The following is a 17,500-nucleotide window of genomic DNA, read 5'->3' on the forward strand; positions in this document are numbered from 1 at the left end:
TTCCTTTTTTTTGTGCGCAGCACCCATTCGTGTCCCAGCCCTTGAGTCGTACGCTGGCCATCGAGCTCCTGGACAAGGCCAGCAACCCCGACCACACTCCCTACAGCGACCAGGAGGATGACGACCCTGAGCCAGATGTAAGGGCCTCAGGGCTGTGTGCAGGCAGACTGGGGGCTGTGGAGGGTGGAGGCTCTGGAGGGTGGAGGGTGGGGAGGGTGGAGGGTGAGGAGGATGGAGGCTCTGGAGGGTGGAGGCTGAGGAGGGTGGAGGCTGAGGAGGGGTGAGGAGGGTGGAGGGTGGGGAGGGTGGAGGCTGAGGAGGGTGGAGGAGGGTGGAGGGTGAAGGGTGGTGGCTCTGGAGGGTGGAGGGTGAAGAGGGGTGAGGAGGGTGGAGGCTTTGGAGGGTGGAGGGTGGGGAGGTTGGAGGCTGAGGAGGGGTGAGGAGGATGGAGGGTGGAGGCTGGGGAGGGTGGAGGCTGAAGAGGGGTGAGGAGGGTGGAGGCTGAGGAGGGGTGGGGAGGATGGAGGGTGAGGAGGGTGGAGGCTGAAGAGGGGTGAGGAGGGTGGAGGCTGAGGAGGGTGGAGGCTATGGAGGTAGGAGGGTGGAGGCTGAGGAGGGGTGAGGAGGGTGGAGGCTGAGGAGGGTGGAGGCTGAGGAGGGTGAGGGGTTAGGAGGCTGAAGAGGGCTGAGGAGGGTGGAGGCTGGGGAGGGTGGAGGCTGGGTGGCCGAGTGCTTTTACTGGGTTGTTATTCTGCCGGCTGACACTTTGTCTGTCTGTCTGTGTCTGTCTGTCTGTCTGTCTGTCTGTCTGTCTGTGTCTGTCTGTCTGTCTGTCTGTCTGTCTGTCTGTCTGTCTGCTTGACTGACTGTCCTCATATGGTCTCTCTAAATCTTTGCTCCTACTTTCTACTTTTTCCCCTTTTTCTGTATGTTTTTTTTCTCTCTCTCTCGCTCTCTCTCTCTCTCTCTCACTCTCTCTCTCTCTCTCTCTCTCTCTCTCTCTCTCTTTTTCCTGTCTCCCTTGTTCTTCCAATCTCTCTCTTTTTTTCTTTCTCTCTCTTTCTCATTTTTTCCTGTCTCCCTTCTTGTTCTTCTAATCTCTCTCTCTCTCTCTCTCTCTCTCTCTCTCTCTCTCTCTCTGTCTGTCTGTCTGTCTGTCTCTCTGCTGAAGTATTAGGAGCTGTCATTTGTTTTTGGTGAGCTCCTTTCTTTGCTGCCTGCAGGTACCTGTGTGACCTGTATGATCAGTGTTGCCATGCTAATAATACAAGCATGGGTGTGTGTGTGTGCGTGTGTGTGTGTGTGTGCCCGAGCCGGGTGGTGTGACTGATTGTATTTTTATACTTAACTGCCTTTTGTTATTGTGTGTGTGGGTGCGTGTACAAATATGGAAGTGAGTGCAGTGTTCGTAACAAATACCTGCCAGAATGCTAGTGGTTGGAGTTTGCGGTGTGTGTGTGTGTGTGTGTGTGTGTGTGTGTGTGTGTGTGTGTGTGTGTGTGTCACGTTACTGCCAGCTTGCTGAGGTTTCAAGGAGGAAAAACAAGTGGCTGAACTGGAGGGAAGAGCTGACTGTGTGTGAAGCTCTGTCAAGCATCCCCGTGGACCAGCAGACACTCACACTGTTTGTGTTTGTGTTTGTGTTTGTGTGTGTGTTTGTGTTTACAGTCGCCCGTGTCAGTCCCTCATCGGATTCGCTCGACCAGCCGGAGCGCTCGGGAGGGGAAAACTCTGTCAGAGATCAACTGTGAGTGTGTGTGTGTGTGTGTGTGTGTGTGTGTGTGTGTGTGTGTGTGTGTGTGTGTGTGTGTGTGTGTGTGTGTGTAGACCCCAGATGACAGAAGCACATAGTTTGGGATTTACATGGCTCAGAAGCAGCATCCATGCACCTCTCACACTCTCCCTCCCTCTGCCTGTTTTTCTCTCTCCCACAGTCGATCAGGTGAAGTTCGACCCCCCCTTGAGAAAGGAGACGGAACCCCATCACGAGCCGGTGTGTGTGTGAGAGTGTGGTGTGTGTGCGCGTGTGTGTGACATTTTCCGCTGCTTCGGGTTTGTGTGTGTGGGTGTTTGTGTGTGTGGGTGTTTGTGTGTGTTGCTTTTGTGTTAATAGTGTTTTTCTCCTGGCTTATGTAGGATCTGGAGTACAACCAAGATTCCCCAGGCCTGCTTTGTGGAAACAAGTAAGTGTGTGTGTGTGTGTAATGGCTTCAGGCTGAGAGAGCTGATGATAAAGAGCTCACCCCAGAAAGCCTGGCTGTGCAACTGTTCTATCTGTCTAGAACAGAAAGTTTCCCACTGTCCCAAGGTTACGTTCCAGCTCACATCTTTTTTTCATAAATCCCTATTACCGTGTTTGTGTGTTTGAGAGAGAGAGAGACAGTGTGTGAGGGAGACAGGGTGTGAGGGAGAGTGTAAGGGTAATAGTTTGGTAATCATTTTCTTTCCACAGTATCTTTGAGGTTTTGTAGCCACAGAGAGTGGTTCTTATCTTGACGTATGCTATTTAGGCATGTCTGTTGGACAGAAGCCTGTCTCCTGAGTTTTACCTATCTCTCTCTCTCCCCCCCCCCCTCTCTCTCTCCCCCCATCTCTCTCTCTCTCTCTCTCTCCCCCCCCCTCTCTCTCTCTCTCTCTCTCCCCCATCTCTCTCTCCCCCCATCTCTCTCTCCCCCCCATCTCTCTCTCTCTCTCTCTCTCCCCCACTCTCTCTCTCTCTCTCTCTCTCTCTCTCCCCCCATCTCTCTCTCTCTCCCCCCATCTCTCCCCCCCCCATCTCTCTCTCTCTCTCTCTCCCCCCATCTCTCTCTCTCTCACAGGAGTCTGTTGAAGTCTGTGGAGGAGGAGTTACAGCATAGGTGAGCGCTGATGTTGGGTCTTCTCCCTCTAGTTATGGATGCTGTGATGGTAGATGTAGACACCAGCTCACTGTACACACACTCACAAACACATACACACACACACACACACACACTAATGAACGCTGCTTCACATGCTGCTAATCTACCTCATGGCTATGCGTGTGTGTGTGTGTGTGTGTGTGTGTGTGTGTGTGTGTGTGTGTGTGTGTGTGTGAGAGAGAGAGAGAGAGAGAGAGAGCAAGAAGAGTCACTGAGATGATGTACACATGGGTGGATTGATGTTGGAGTGTATGCAGTGTTATGGATATCTGGACTGATTTGTGGGTGATTGAATAAGTAACTGACATTTGCGTGTGTAATTACAAGTATATTTGTGTGTGTGGGAGTGTGTATGTGTGTTGTAAGATATGTTCAAGCACTGGTGCATGTGTGTGTGTGTGTTTGTGTGTGTGTGACCACAAGTGCGCCCGCGTGTGTGTGTGTGTGTGTGTTCCCTCGCTCTGCTGGCTGCCATGCTCACTGAGCCTTGGCCCTATCTTCATCTTCCTCAGGGGTCATGTAACACACTTAGAGACTGGGGAGGATGATGATGATGGTGATGGTGGTGATGATGAGGAAGCCCCGCAGTAAGTGTGTGTGTGTGTGTGCATGCCTTTGGTTTCCTCACTCTCACACCCTCATGCCACATGTCATCACCATCTATCACACACACACACACACACACACACGCCATACACACCTTCTGCCCTTCCGATTCGTTAATGGTCTCTCCCTGATCTTTGCATGGTGGAACTGTTTGTCCCTAACTGGTTACCATTTGGAATCTTGATGCACTGTGCTCTACAATGGTGTGACACACACACACACACACACACACAGGTGTGACACACACACACACACACACACACACACACACACACACACACACACACACACACACAGAGGAGAGTATTGCTGGTGTCTGCTTTAATCCAGGGAGGACTATTTAAATGCTTTTGCTGTTTCATCGTGCTGCTTTGCTGCCTAGCATCGCTCTTGACATGTTTGTGGCACGTGGCTGCTTGGCTCGCATGAATGCGCCCAGCCTGGGGCACTGATCTCAGACCAGCGGGACGAGAGGCTGTGCCATGTGTGCCCTCTGCTGGGGCACTGATCTCAGGACGAGAGGCTGTGCCCATGTGTGCTCTCTGCTGGGGCACTGATCTCAGGACGAGAGGACGAGAGGCTGTGCCATGTGTGCCCTCTGCTGTGGCAATGATCTCAGGACGAGAGGCTGTGCCCATGTGTGCTCTCTGCTGGGGCACTGATCTCAGGACGAGAGGCTGTGCCATGTATGCTCTCTGCTGTGGAACCAGACAGGGGAGTCCTCGCCAGTTCTCTGCCTCACATAGGAACACTGACTGTGTTCTGCACCACAAGCAGAAATCGGCACACTGTAGGAAATGAGCTTAAAGCAGCATTGTGGAGTTTTGGTCTACAGCTAGCGAATTACCTACCTAAATAGCAAGCAAAAACCTTTTCAAATATCACCAAGAGCCAGGCTGGCACCGATGAAAGCTCACTAACTGACCTCTTCACATGACCGTATACCTCAGAGACTGACACATTGTTACATAGTGTTGCTTTAAGTTTTCAGACCCCATAAAAGGGACACAGATATAGTTCTTGTCTACCTACTGTACCATTCACAGGTGAACACCTCCACAGTTTAGAACCGCACCTAGAGGAGACCAATATGACTGGACACTCGACTGTCCTGTGCCCCCAACAGAGACCAATACTACTGGACACTACTATCCTGTCCCACCAACAGAGACCAATATTACTGGACACTCTGCTGTCCTGTCCCACCAACAGAGACCAATATTACTGGACACTCTGCTGTCCTGTGCCCACCAACAGAGACCAATACTACTGGACACTCTGCTGCCCTGTGCCACCAACAGAGACCAATATTACTGGACACTCTGCTGTCCTGTGCCACCAACAGAGACCCCAACAGTTCTTCAGCTCCCTCCCTGTCCACACCAGTGTATACAGTAAAAACAGTTTAAATCCAGCTGGAGTTCTCTACCCCACACATCACATCCATTCACTGGTCTGTGTCCTCCATGGTGTACAGTGTTGTCAGTGGTTACCGGTGTGCGTGTTGTCTGTCGTCAGTGGTTACCGGTGTGTGTGTTGTCTGTTGTCTGTTGTCTGTGGTAGCCACACTCGTTGTCACACTGGTTGTCACACTCGTTGTCACACTGGTGTGGTGAGACGCTCGGCGGCCGTGCTGCTTGTGCATGTCACCGCTGCTTCTCATTTCTGATTCCTGAGCACAAGCACCTGCCTGGTGTGTGTAAACAGTCTGTGTACATGTGAGCACATTGTAATGTGTGTGTGTGTGAGACGCTTGTGTTCACATTTATTTGTTTAGTCCTGTGGGATCTGAGTAATCTGTGTGTAATTGGACCGCTGCTCATTAGTAATCTGTGTGTAATTGGACCGTTGCTCATTAGCGGAGTTGACTAAAACAGAGGGGTGGCTGTGTTTGGGCTTTGGTGGGGCGGGTCATTATGGGGATTAGTTTGGTGCTGTTTATGTGTTTATGGACTCCATGTCTCTATCTATTACAGAACCACAAACACTACGATAAGGAGACCAAGAGTGCCCCCGCCGCTTCCCCCGAAGGTAGGACGGGATCAAACAACCATTAAGACGCATTCAGACACACTTTGAAAGTAGTAGTCCAGAACGTTCTCAAAGTTATTTAACGCGCATCCATGTACTTCTTCACCCCCACCCCATCTGTCCTCATCTCTCTCTCTCCCCCTCTCTCTCTCTCTAGCCCAAGAACCTGTGTGCAACTCCAAATCAGAGCGGGCCAATCGGAGAGGAGGGGGGCGGCGACGACAGCACCATCAAGCGCTGCCCGGTGTCTCCATGCCCCGCCCCTCCCTCTCGGCCCGCCTCCTGCGTGCCCCCCAGGCCCCCGCCCCCGCGCCTCCCCCCGCACCGGCGCAGTAGCCTAGGTAACGCGTCCCGCCGGCGTGCTCAGACAGACACATGCGCTCAGGCTCAGACAGAGGGGGAGGAGGAGGAGGACACTTTTAGCTTTTGGGAGTGGCTGCATGCCGAGCAGGACAAGGAAGAAAAGGAGAAAGAGGAGAAGGAGGTGATGGTGGAGGAGGAGGAGGAGGAGGAGGAAGAAGACCGTAAGCGACAGTGTTTGGCCCTGTGATTGGTAGATAGAGCTATCAATCAGTAGATAGTCCCATCAGATGATGGTGTGCCCCGTCCATGTACCCGCCTCCAGCAGTAACCGAGTAGTGTCATTCCACAGGCCTCAGCTAAGCCCGCCTCCCTTCCACTTAGATCCTCCTCTAGCGGGTAGAACTCACCCTAACAGCAGTGACTGAGTGGGGAGTGTGGAGTAGTTGATGAATGTGTAGTGTGTGTGTGTGTGTGTGTGTTCATACAGAAAGACTGAAAGATAGATGTGTGTGTGTGTGTGTGTGTGTGTGTGTGTGTGTGTGTTCATACAGAAAGACTGAAAGATAGATATGTGTGTGTGTGTGTGTGTACATGCATGCATATGAGTATGTGTGTGTGTGTGTGTGTGTGTGTGTGTGTTCACTGACGCTGTGTGTGTCTGGGCACAGGTAATGGAGTCAGCCCCTCCCAACAGAATGGAGAAAGAGAGAGGCAGTCCACCCTGCCAACTATCCCCCTCAGGAAAGAGAAGAAGGACGCTCCGGTAATGATGTTTGTGGGGGTTGTTGAAGGTTTTAGTGATTGATCCACTTGCATTTGTCTGGGTAGTTTATCAATATATATATATATATATATAAATAATAATATATATAAATAAATATATTATATACTTTTCCCTATATATAAATAAATATATTATATACTTTTCCCTATTTATTTGCAATAATTGTTATTTGACTTTTCTCTCCTGTGTTCCTCAGAAACCCCTGTGCAATGGCCTGCCCCCAACTCCTAAAGTCCATGTAAGTGTCCCCTTAGTTCCTCCTCGTCATGCTCACGTCACACATGCACCTGTGACAGTGACAGCATGACACAAACCATTCTGGACAGGGTCCAGCAGGCAAGCATATTTGCACAAATGATTGTGATATTCATGGGGGAAAAAAAAGGTAAAAGCCTCTCTCTGCTTCTCACCCTTGGTCTGTCTGTTTCTCCATCAGATGGGAGCGTGCTTCTCAAAGGTGTTCAACGGATGCCCTCTGAAGATCCACTGCGCCTGTTCCTGGATAAACCCAGACACACGGGGTAGGCCTGGGTCCCTTCAGTAGAATATGGCAGGGGCGACAGTGGCCTTATGGCCTTACTGTATGTACTCTCCCTGAGTACTGCTCTTGAGTAACTGGATATGCATTTGACTTGACCTGATCAACATAAGAGGTTCCCCTGAGATGCCTTGATGGCTATTGAGAGAGAATCACCTGTGCTGTGTGTCTGTGTGTCTGTGTCTCGCTCCAGATGAGTATTTGATCTTCGGAGCGGAGGAAGGGATCTACACCCTGAACCTGAATGAGCTGCACGAGAGCTTCATGGAACAGGTAAGAGGGAGCCGTCTCTGGAGGAGAGGGGAGGAGGGGAGGGGAGGAGAGGAGAGGAGGGGAGGATGGGAGGATGGGAGAGGAGGAGAAGAGAGGAGAGGAGGGGAGGGGAGGATGGGAGAGGAGAGGGGAGGGGAGGATGGGAGAGGAGAGGGGAGGGGATGGGATGGGATGGGAGAGGGGGCTGGACAGCAGGATGGCTGACGTTTTGTTTTTGTTTTCCACTGATGTTCTACGTCTCTCTCTGTTATTCCCTTTCGTCTAGTTGTTTCCACGGCGATGTACATGGCTGTATGTCATGAACAACTGTCTGCTCTCCATATCTGGTAAGCTTGAATGATGAACATTTCTTTGGTCACCTCTACCTGCTTCAGTTTGGTTGAGTTCTTTTTCTATTTGTTCAAGTTCAAGTCATTTTTGTGATTTAAATGTGTTTGTTCCGTCATATGTGTTTTGTTTTTCAAAGGCAAGGCCTCTCAACTCTACTGCCATAACTTGTCCGGTCTGTTTGAGCAAGCTCGGCAGATGCAGAAGCTGCCCGTCGCCATACCAACGCATAGAATCCCAGACAAAATCATTCCGAGGTACTGTAGTCTTTAGTGTGAGACCAGCTGACACCTGCGCACAGACTTGTGATTAATCAAGACTAAACGAGTGACAAACGATGTTTGCTTGTGTTTCTTTAGGAAGTTTACTGTGTCCAATAAGATTCCAGACACCAAAGGGTGCCAGAAATGCTGCGTAGGTGAGTCATCCGTGTGTGTGCCGGGCTTAACTGTGATTAAGTTTATGATTAAGTCACCGCACCGCACCACACCGCACCGCCGGCTCTGTGATCTTTTGTTCTCTTGGTCACTGTGTCTCTTTTCCATTACACCAAACAAACAAGTAAAACTGGATTTTATTGTGTGTGTGTGTGTGTGTGTGTGTGTGTGTGTGTGTGTGTGTGTGTGTGTGTGTGTGTGTGTGTGTGTGTGTGTGTGTGTGTGTGTGTGTGTGTGTGTGTGTGTGTGTGTGTGTGTGTGTGTGTGTGTTTCAGTGAGGAACCCCTACACGGGTCATAAGTACCTATGCGGAGCCTTCCAGTCTAGTGTGATCCTGCTGGAGTGGGTGGAGCCTATGCAGAGGTTCATGCTCATCAAGGTCAGACTCCTCTCTGTCTCCTGTCAGCACACACACACACACACACACAGAGCCACACACACACAGAGCCACACACACACAGAGACACACACACACACACACACACACAGAGAGCCACACACACACACACACACACACACACACACACACACACACAAACACACAGTGGCACACACACACACACACACAGAGGCTCACACACACAGAGGCACGCACACACAGAGGCACGCACACACAGAGGCACACACACACACAGAGGCACACACACACACAGAGGCACACACACACACAGAGGCACACACACACACAGAGGCACACACACACACAGAGGCACACACACACACAGAGGCACACACACACACAGAGGCACACACACACACAGAGGCACACACGCACACACACACACACACACACAGAGGCACACACACACACACACAGGCACACACACACACACAGAGGCACACACGCACACACACACACACACAGAGGCACACACACACACACACAGGCACACACACACACACAGAGGCACACACACACACACAGAGGCACACACACACACACAGAGGCGCACAAACACAGAGGCGCACACACACACACACACACACACACATACACACAGAGACACACAGAGGCACACACACACAGAGGCACACACACACACATACACACACACTTTAACATGAGCATGATGCTATCAGGAGTTACCTTGCCAGATAATCATTTTCATCATCTTAATCGTACTTCTGTCCAGCTTATTTTTTCAACTGGTTTGCATAGATAGTAGATTATTCCTGAAATGTTTTGGGTGATATGACCAAAACAAATATTTATGATCGTCTCAGCGATGATAAATCTACAGTATTTTATCTTGTTTTGGCGCACTTCCAAATACCACTTTAATGCCTTTGCGACAAAACGCTTCTGGTAAATGGTTATTGTGAAAGACATGAATGCTTAAAATTATGATTACATCTCTGTTTTCCTCATAATACAACATTTAATAATAACAACCACAACCGATCACATAATGACGATATCTGATAAATGAATTGTGGTCATAAAAGGTTAGAAGTAATGGTATCTGTACCTGTGCATACCTATGTGCTGTCCTGTCCACCAGAGTACTGAGTTAACATTGCCGTGTCCTATGTGCTGTCCTGTCCCGTCCCCCAGAGTATTGAGTTAACATTGCTGTGTCCTATGTGCTGTCCTGTCCCCCAGAGTATTGAGTTAACATTGCCGTGTCCTATGTGCTGTCTCCATCCCCCAGAGTATTGAGTTAACATTGCCGTGTCCTATGTGCCGTCTCCATCCCCAGAGTACTGAGTTAACATTGCCGTGTCCTATGTGCTGTCTCCATCCCCCAGAGTATTGAGTTAACATGGCCTCAGAGTATTGAGTTAACATTGCCGTGTCCTATGTGCTGTCCTGTCCCCCAGAGTACTGAGTTAACATTGCCGTGTCCTATGTGCTGTCTCCATCCCCAGAGTATTGAGTTAACATGGCCTCAGAGTATTGAGTTAACATTGCCGTGTCCTATGTGCTGTCCTGTCCCCCAGAGTACTGAGTTAACATTGCCGTGTCCTATGTGCCGTCTCCATCCCCAGAGTATTGAGTTAACATTGCTGTGTCCTATGTGCTGTCCTGTCCCCCAGAGTATTGAGTTAACATTGCTGTGTCCTATGTCCCGTCTCCATCCCCCAGAGTATTGAGTTAACATTGCCGTGTCCTATGTGCTGTCTCCATCCCCAGAGTATTGAGTTAACATGGCCTCAGAGTATTGAGTTAACATTGCCGTGTCCTATGTGCTGTCTCCATCCCCAGAGTATTGAGTTAACATTGCTGTGTCCTATGTGCTGTCCTGTCCCGTCCCCCAGAGTATTGAGTTAACATTGCCGTGTCCTATGTGCTGTCCTGTCCCCCAGAGTATTGAGTTAACATTGCCGTGTCCTATGTCCCGTCTCCATCCCCCAGAGTATTGAGTTAACATTGCCGTGTCCTATGTGCTGTCCTGTCCCCCAGAGTATTGAGTTAACATTGCCGTGTCCTATGTGCTGTCTCCATCCCCAGAGTATTGAGTTAACATGGCCTCAGAATATTGAGTTAACATTGCCGTGTCCTATGTGCTGTCCTGTCCCCCAGAGTATTGAGTTTACATTGCCGTGTCCACTGGAGGTGTTTGAGATGCTGGTGGTGCCGGAGCACCAGTACCCCCTCATCTGCCTGGCGGTCAGCAAGGGCAGCGAGCCGGACCAGGTGGTGACCTTTGGCACCATCAACCCCAGCCTGACCACCCCCACTTTCAACGATGCAGGTGAGCACCGCTGCGTGAGGGGGTGAAGGGGCGTGACGGTGGTGGCGTTTTATTTTTATTTTTATATGCTGACCATCATACTGACAGTGGAAATTGTCATTTAGAATGATTTTCATTTCATGACATTAATATTAAATTTGAGTGTTCATTTAGGATTGGCTAATGTTGTTTTTTTCTTCTTCATGAACTTGATTATATTTCTGATCATATTATCACATTATAAGATGATGGGAATAATGATAATGAGGGTCATGATGGGCGGAGTCTAACACGCCTCTCCACCCTCAGATATGCCGCAGACCTGCGTCATCCACGTCACTCAGCTGGAGAGAGACACCATCCTAGTTTGCCTAGACCGTGAGTCTCTCTCTCTCTCTCTCTCTCTCTCTCTCTCTCTTTCTTTCTTTCTTTCTTTCTTTCTTTCTTTCTTTCTTTCTCTCTCTCGCTCTCTCTCTCTTCCTCTCTCTCTCTCTCTCTCTCTTCCTCTCTCTCTCTTCCTCTCTTCTATCTGGCAGTCCTCTCTCTCCCTCTCTCTCTCTCTCTCTCTCTCTCTCTCTCTCTCTTCTTCTCTTCCTCTTCCATCTGTCAGTCCTCTCTCTCTCTCCCTCTCTCTCCCTCTCTCTCTCTGTCTCTCTTCCTCTCTCTCTTCCTCTCTCTCTCCCTCTTCCTCTCTCTCTCTCTCTCTCTCTCTCTCTCTCTCTCTCTCTCTTCCATCTGTCAGTCCTCTCTCTCCTCTGGGTATCTCCTCAGTGGCCTCCTCTTCTTGGCTCTGTCAGCTCCCTGTCACCACCTGTGATCTGAGGCGTGTGCCAACGCAGTGGAAATGTTTTTTTGGGTTTATTTTTGTGTGTGTTTTTTTTTTTTTTTTGCTGGTCACTCATGACTGTCACTCAGCATTCAAATGGGGCAGCATACCTTGTTGCAGACATGGAACATTCCAGAAAGTAAATGCCTTTACTTCACCCCTTCCACCAAACCAGCTGGTTTCAGCCGTTACCTCATCCATAAGTTGTCATAATTAGCACATGTTCAGTCACCGATTCAGTCACATGTTCAGAAGGTCTGCTCAAAGCCCTGAGTAGATGTGTACTTTGGCGATATGAATGTTTGCCTGTATGATTGTGGAGAGTCATTATGGTTGTGATGTGTGTGTTTTGAAGGTTGTATAAAGATGGTGAATTTACAAGGCAGACTGAAGTCCAATAGAAAGCTGTCGGCAGAGCTCACCTTTAACTTCCAGATTGAAGCAATAGGTGAGTGTGTTGGGTTGTGTGAGTGTGTGTCGGGTTGTGTTGGGTTGTGTGAGTGTGTGTTGGGTTGTGTTGGGTTGTATGAGTGTGTGTTGGGTTGTATGAGTGTGTGTTGGGATGTATGTGTGTGTGTGTGTGTGTGTGTGTGTGTGTGCGCGTGCATGCATGCATGCATATGTGGGTGAAGTAAATGATGTCTGTTTATGTCTCTCTTGTGTCCGTGTGCAGTGTGTCTTCAGGACAGTGTTCTGGCAGTGTGTGTGTGTGTGTGTGTGTGTGTGTGTGTGGGTGAAGTAAATTATGTCTGTTTATGTCTCTCTTGTGTCCGTGTGCAGTGTGTCTTCAGGACAGTGTTCTGGCAGTGTGTGTGTGTGTGTGTGGGTGAAGTAAATGATGTCTGTTTATGTCTCTCTTGTGTCCGTGTGCAGTGTGTCTTCAGGACAGTGTTCTGGCAGTGTGTGTGTGTGTGTGTGTGAGGGTGAAGTAAATGATGTCTGTTTATGTCTCTCTTGTGTCCGTGTGCAGTGTGTCTTCAGGACAGTGTTCTGGCAGTGTGTGTGTGTGTGTGTGTGGGTGAAGTAAATGATGTCTGTTTATGTCTCTCTTGTGTCCGTGTGCAGTGTGTCTTCAGGACAGTGTTCTGGCAGTGTGTGTGTGTGTGTGTGTGTGTGTGTGGGTGAAGTAAATGATGTCTGTTTATGTCTCTCTTGTGTCCGTGTGCAGTGTGTCTTCAGGACAGTGTTCTGGCAGTGTGTGTGTGTGTGTGTGTGGGTGAAGTAAATGATGTCTGTTTATGTCTCTCTTGTGTCCGTGTGCAGTGTGTCTTCAGGACAGTGTTTTGGCATTTTGGAGACATGGAATGCAGGGCCGGAGCTTCAAATCCAACGAGGTAATGAGAAGTTTGACATTTGTGTGGAGAAACAAAAGATGTGTGTGTGTGTGTGTGTGTGTGTGGGAGGGGGGGGGGTTGTTGTCTGTGAGAAATAAGTTCTGCATTAAACAAATGAAGCTGTCCTGTAACCTGGATTTGAGATTTTTTGGGGGCAAGTCTCTGTGAGCGTGCGAGAGCGAGTGTTTCATGGGGGCGTGTGAGTGTGAGGGTGCGAGAGCGAGTTTCAAAGCCTTGTTTGTTTGTTGCTCCCACAGATCACTCAGGAGATCTCTGACAGCACTCGCAGTTTCAGACTGCTAGGGTCTGACAGGTGAGTCGGTATCAAAGACGTGTAGGTGAGATCATCTTTGTTTTCATCTCGTGTCAGTTAGTAACTGTGTGTGTGTGTGTGTGTGTGTGTGTGTGTGTGTGTGTGTGTGTTTCAGGACGGTGATCTTGGAGAGTCGACCCATAGAAAACCCCACAGCTCACAGCAACCTGTACATACTTGCGGGCCATGAGAACAGCTACTGACTCCTCCCACCCCACCCTAACCCCGCCCCCAGGACACTCTCCATTCCCTCAGCCAGCCTACTGAGCCCCTGACCCGCCGCGATCAGAGCTCTCCGACGACCGCACCAGTCCGCGGAGACCTTAACAACTCCACGGCCACGCCGCCACAAGTATACTACAAACCAAACTCAGCGTAGCTACTCTGTAGCTTTTCCGACTACCACTACTACACGACCAGATCTACAATACACTGATGCTTAGCGATCTACACACGGTTATGACCCCCAAGTCAAAAGCCCAGCTGAGCGGAGCGAACAACATTTAAACTAAGCAAAGACACTACAGCGGAAATGTGAATACAATGTTCAGCTAGCTACACTGCAAAATTAGGCCTTTAAAACTAGGCCTTTAAAACTAGGCCTACTCTTCTGCAGCATAACCCAAGCAGACGTTAGTGACTGCCGTTGTGTATAACACTCTGTGGGAGCTCAAGGAGGTTGCTTGTTTTTGGCGTCGAGTTTATTCTTTCTTCCTTTCGGCATGCAGCGCAGAAGCAGCCGTCTCGATTTCGGACTCTCCGAGGTGGAGTCATGGTCTGCGACTCTTCTGCCGCGAGAACTAAGCGGAGCACTCCCGAGTCGAATCTTGTTGTAATTGTGTAGCTCTCTGAGGGACCACACTAAAAAAAAGCATGAGTGTCGTAACTGTATCATAATACGGTGCGCGTGCATATATGAACACACGTTTAAAAAACAAAACAAAAAAAAAAGAACTACCTGGTGTGATAGCGTAGTCCTGGAGGTACAAAACCCCTGAAAAAGAACTAGCTGTTTCTAACTAGTGTAATCTTTGACGTGGTAGCTCAGTAAAGCATGGTTGTCGTAACATTTGTAGTTCACGGAGAGAGGAAGTGAACCTGTGGCAGGTGGAGGAGACCTTTGAAACCTTTCTGACCCGAGACCCTGCTCTTCTGAAGGTCTGCCAAGGGTAGAGACGGCTACGGGCGTTGTAGCTACGGCCGTATTCAGAGCCTGGTCCTGACCTAGTCACTGTCGGCTACACAGGGCGTGGTTGTAACTGTTTACTGATGCAGTTAACATTCATAGAAGCGATGGAGGTCTGGTGTCACAACATGTCCTTGGTGATCCTGTCATGTTTGTCTTTTCCCCCATTGAAGAGAGTTCTCTCTTTTGTTTTATCGTTAGATGCACAAACTACAGTTGAGTACTAATTTATCTATGTAGTAAGAAAAAAATGTCACCTTGTGACAGCCGTAAAGACAGGTTAATTGATTTGCTTTTATACTTTATTCAAATTTTTACTTTTACTTTTTTTTTTTTTTTTAACTGAAAGCCATTTGTCACCTAGTCTGTGTTTTTAATGCTTGTTTAATCACTGGTGTTAAAAATTTGCACAAAAGGTTTTTTTGAAATGTGATGATCAAGTGTGTGAGCATGTACGTGTGGATGTGTGTGTGCGTGTGTGTGTGTGCGCGTGTATGTGTGTATACACCTATATGCAACACTTGCAGGCATACTGTACTGAAGTATGCATCTCTTCTCACCAGTTCCATGTGGTCATCTGCAAGCTGTGAGTAGGAAGTTAGATGTTCACATTCTGTTCTGTTACTGAAAAAGAAACCATGACCATTTAAGGTGATTTTAATTAGCATTCGTCATGGTAACCGATTCACTTTACTCTTAATGCAAATCAGCATCTTTAGCAAAAAAAAAAAAAAAAAGAAATGCTGTTTAACTTATTTCAATGCATTATCCAACCATGTAAAACACTAAAGCATTCCTTTGAAATCAGTAGCTCAAGAATATAAATGTTACATTATGATGTAATGCCAAACTCTATCCATTCGATTCATGGCCAAAATGTCCTGGGTGTTGCTACCTCGTGTGGGAAACAAAGAGTGAAATAGGTGTTGATTGGGGTCGATGAGATTAATATCGCTCTGGATGTCCGCCATCAGATGTTGAATAATTGTGATCAAAGTAGATCAAACTACATCACCACATTTAACCGTTTTATATTGCAATGCGTATGACCTTGTACATAGTGTAAGATAAAAATCAGTTTTACAGACTGTATAATTGCCTCTATTTTGTTTCCAATGTGAAACAGATTTATGAAACAACCTAACTCATTAAAAGACAGAAGTGAATACCAAGTGTGTTTTTGAGTTGATGTGTTGGATATCCCTTACTTTTCTGATCAGCATAAGGTTCTTGTGTTGATGATGATGATGATGATTTCATTGTATAAAAAAGAAGGCAAGACGGCTTTAACTTTCCTTTAATTGTCCTAATAATGGACATCATATGATCGACAGATTAAATAATAACAGTGACATTTCATTTTGGAAACATTTTAAACAGGCTTTGTTTCCAATGTTCTGTCAGATGACAAGAATGATCCTCTCTCCTCAGCCTCATTCAGTGTATATGTATATTACCAGTAAGCAATGTCTTAGATATCATGAGACGCAATACGTTTGTATGTGAGGTTGACATATGTGGGCTAAAGGTTTCATCCTACTTGAATCTGTAACAGCATATTTGCTAGCTTTTAGTTCTCTTTAACAGTACAAAAAAAGACACATATTTACAATATCAGCATTGCTACCATACCTATCTGCTCACATGGTTGAGTAAAGGCATCTTTTGTTCTCTACAATGCTCATTATAGTAATGACCTATGATTTAGTTTATTTCATGCAGATCTATGTTTATGATGTAGTGGCATGTCCAGTCCAGCAGGTGGCGAAAGGTAGCTATGTAAGTAGGAGTCATACTTTTTCTTCTGTTTACTTGTTCAAACAACAGCTCTAGTCACACAGTGCAAATAAGGGATTGAGCCAAATCATTGAATTAACTGGAATGGAAGCTTAATATGGCTTCACCATTAAAAAGAAATCTAAAAAGAAGATGACATTGTCTTGTTGTTTTTGGTGTATTTTGTGAATGAGGGGATGTCTTGTTTGTTGCTGCGGTGCGTGTGATGCAGATGTCCTTCCTTGCCTGTCCTACTCCTTCACACGGCCGTACCATCGTCAATCTCTCACACGGCTGTACCACGGTCAATCTCTCACACGGCTGTACCACGGTCAATCTCTCTAACCCTCTTTCACACAGCTGTACCACGGTCAATCTCTCCCAGACGATGTCCTCGGGGTGACCTTGTTGACTCCAGATCACCACAGCTCTGACTTTCTGTCTTCTCCTTGTCCTTCTCTTTGTTCTCACCACCTGACCTAACTCACATATACACACACACACACACACACACACATTTAACAGTGTAAGTTGGTAAATACACATGACTTCTTCTTGTCCAGTTCATACAATAAACTAACAATTATTGCTGTGTCTGTTAACTTCGAAGGAAATACCCATAGGCGTAGTACTCTTTTAGATCCACTTGTGCAAACTGCACACATTGTCTTAGACATGATCCATTTGTTTATATGTATGTTTATGTGTGTGAGTGTGAGATTCCTCACTTCTTCTTGAAGAGTTTCTTGAAGGAGCTCCTGAAGCCCTTTCCTTCCTGCTTCCTGCTCCGCTCACTCAGGGGGGTGTGGTGGTTCTCCTCGGCCACACCCCTCCACTTAAGCTCCTCCCCCCACGGCGACGGGCTCACCGAGTCCTAAGAGGGTGGTCACAAGCCCAAATGACACACATATTCACAGGCTGGTTTAGACGGAATTTGTTTTGTGTGTGTGTGTGTGTGTGTGTAGTGTGTCCAGGTCGCCTCCATATATATATAACACGTGTGTGTTGCTGTGAGATGTTCGTGCAATAAAAACTGCAATCAGACTTGTTTTGTTTGTTGTTTGTTTGTGTGTGTTTGTTTCGTGTCGGTGCAGCCTCACCTTGCTGTGCGTCACGTGTGTCTGGTCCTCCGTGTCGGTGTGTGTGTCGTGGTGCCTCAGGCGGCTCTTGGCGCTGGACTGCCGCTCCAGC

At 48.0% G+C, this 17,500-nt stretch overlaps 2 protein-coding genes across 4 annotated transcripts in view; one reads left to right on the forward strand and one right to left on the reverse strand.

Annotated features, from left to right (window-relative positions):
• Positions 1 to 16,461, forward strand: part of map4k3b (mitogen-activated protein kinase kinase kinase kinase 3b) — a 25,592-nt gene extending 9,131 nt beyond the window's left edge. Inside the window, exons 12-33 of one of the 3 annotated variants that reach the window (XM_031579375.2) lie at positions 21 to 137; positions 1,669 to 1,747; positions 1,935 to 1,993; positions 2,137 to 2,183; positions 2,820 to 2,858; positions 3,413 to 3,487; positions 5,483 to 5,537; positions 5,695 to 5,878; positions 6,509 to 6,603; positions 6,821 to 6,862; positions 7,061 to 7,145; positions 7,356 to 7,435; positions 7,701 to 7,761; positions 7,902 to 8,019; positions 8,122 to 8,180; positions 8,475 to 8,578; positions 10,724 to 10,895; positions 11,184 to 11,252; positions 12,056 to 12,148; positions 12,964 to 13,034; positions 13,292 to 13,347; positions 13,463 to 16,461. In XM_031579375.2, coding sequence (XP_031435235.1) covers positions 21 to 137; positions 1,669 to 1,747; positions 1,935 to 1,993; positions 2,137 to 2,183; positions 2,820 to 2,858; positions 3,413 to 3,487; positions 5,483 to 5,537; positions 5,695 to 5,878; positions 6,509 to 6,603; positions 6,821 to 6,862; positions 7,061 to 7,145; positions 7,356 to 7,435; positions 7,701 to 7,761; positions 7,902 to 8,019; positions 8,122 to 8,180; positions 8,475 to 8,578; positions 10,724 to 10,895; positions 11,184 to 11,252; positions 12,056 to 12,148; positions 12,964 to 13,034; positions 13,292 to 13,347; positions 13,463 to 13,550 — 1,848 coding nt within the window. In that variant the 3' untranslated portion in view covers positions 13,551 to 16,461. Of the gene's footprint in view, positions 1 to 20; positions 138 to 1,668; positions 1,748 to 1,934; positions 1,994 to 2,136; positions 2,184 to 2,819; positions 2,859 to 3,412; positions 3,488 to 5,482; positions 5,538 to 5,694; positions 5,879 to 6,508; positions 6,604 to 6,820; positions 6,863 to 7,060; positions 7,146 to 7,355; positions 7,436 to 7,700; positions 7,762 to 7,901; positions 8,020 to 8,121; positions 8,181 to 8,474; positions 8,579 to 10,723; positions 10,896 to 11,183; positions 11,253 to 12,055; positions 12,149 to 12,373; positions 12,637 to 12,963; positions 13,035 to 13,291; positions 13,348 to 13,462 lie in introns of those variants that run through there. The other 2 variants (XM_031579374.2, XM_031579376.2) reach the window with 2 other exon arrangements.
• A 137-nt stretch (positions 16,462 to 16,598) lies between these two features.
• Positions 16,599 to 17,500, reverse strand: part of LOC116223285 (rho guanine nucleotide exchange factor 33-like) — a 4,180-nt gene continuing 3,278 nt past the window's right edge. The window contains exons 7-9 of the mRNA XM_042709494.1: positions 17,410 to 17,500; positions 17,038 to 17,183; positions 16,599 to 16,788 (exon numbers count right to left, since the gene is read on the reverse strand). The exon at positions 17,410 to 17,500 is cut by the window's right edge and continues 534 nt beyond it. Coding sequence (XP_042565428.1) covers positions 16,662 to 16,788; positions 17,038 to 17,183; positions 17,410 to 17,500 — 364 coding nt within the window. The 3' untranslated portion in view covers positions 16,599 to 16,661. The remainder of the gene's footprint in view (positions 16,789 to 17,037; positions 17,184 to 17,409) is intronic.

The sequence above is a fragment of the Clupea harengus genome, chromosome 13 (assembly GCF_900700415.2).
Source record: "Clupea harengus chromosome 13, Ch_v2.0.2, whole genome shotgun sequence".
Classification (NCBI taxonomy): Eukaryota; Metazoa; Chordata; class Actinopteri; order Clupeiformes; family Clupeidae; genus Clupea; species Clupea harengus.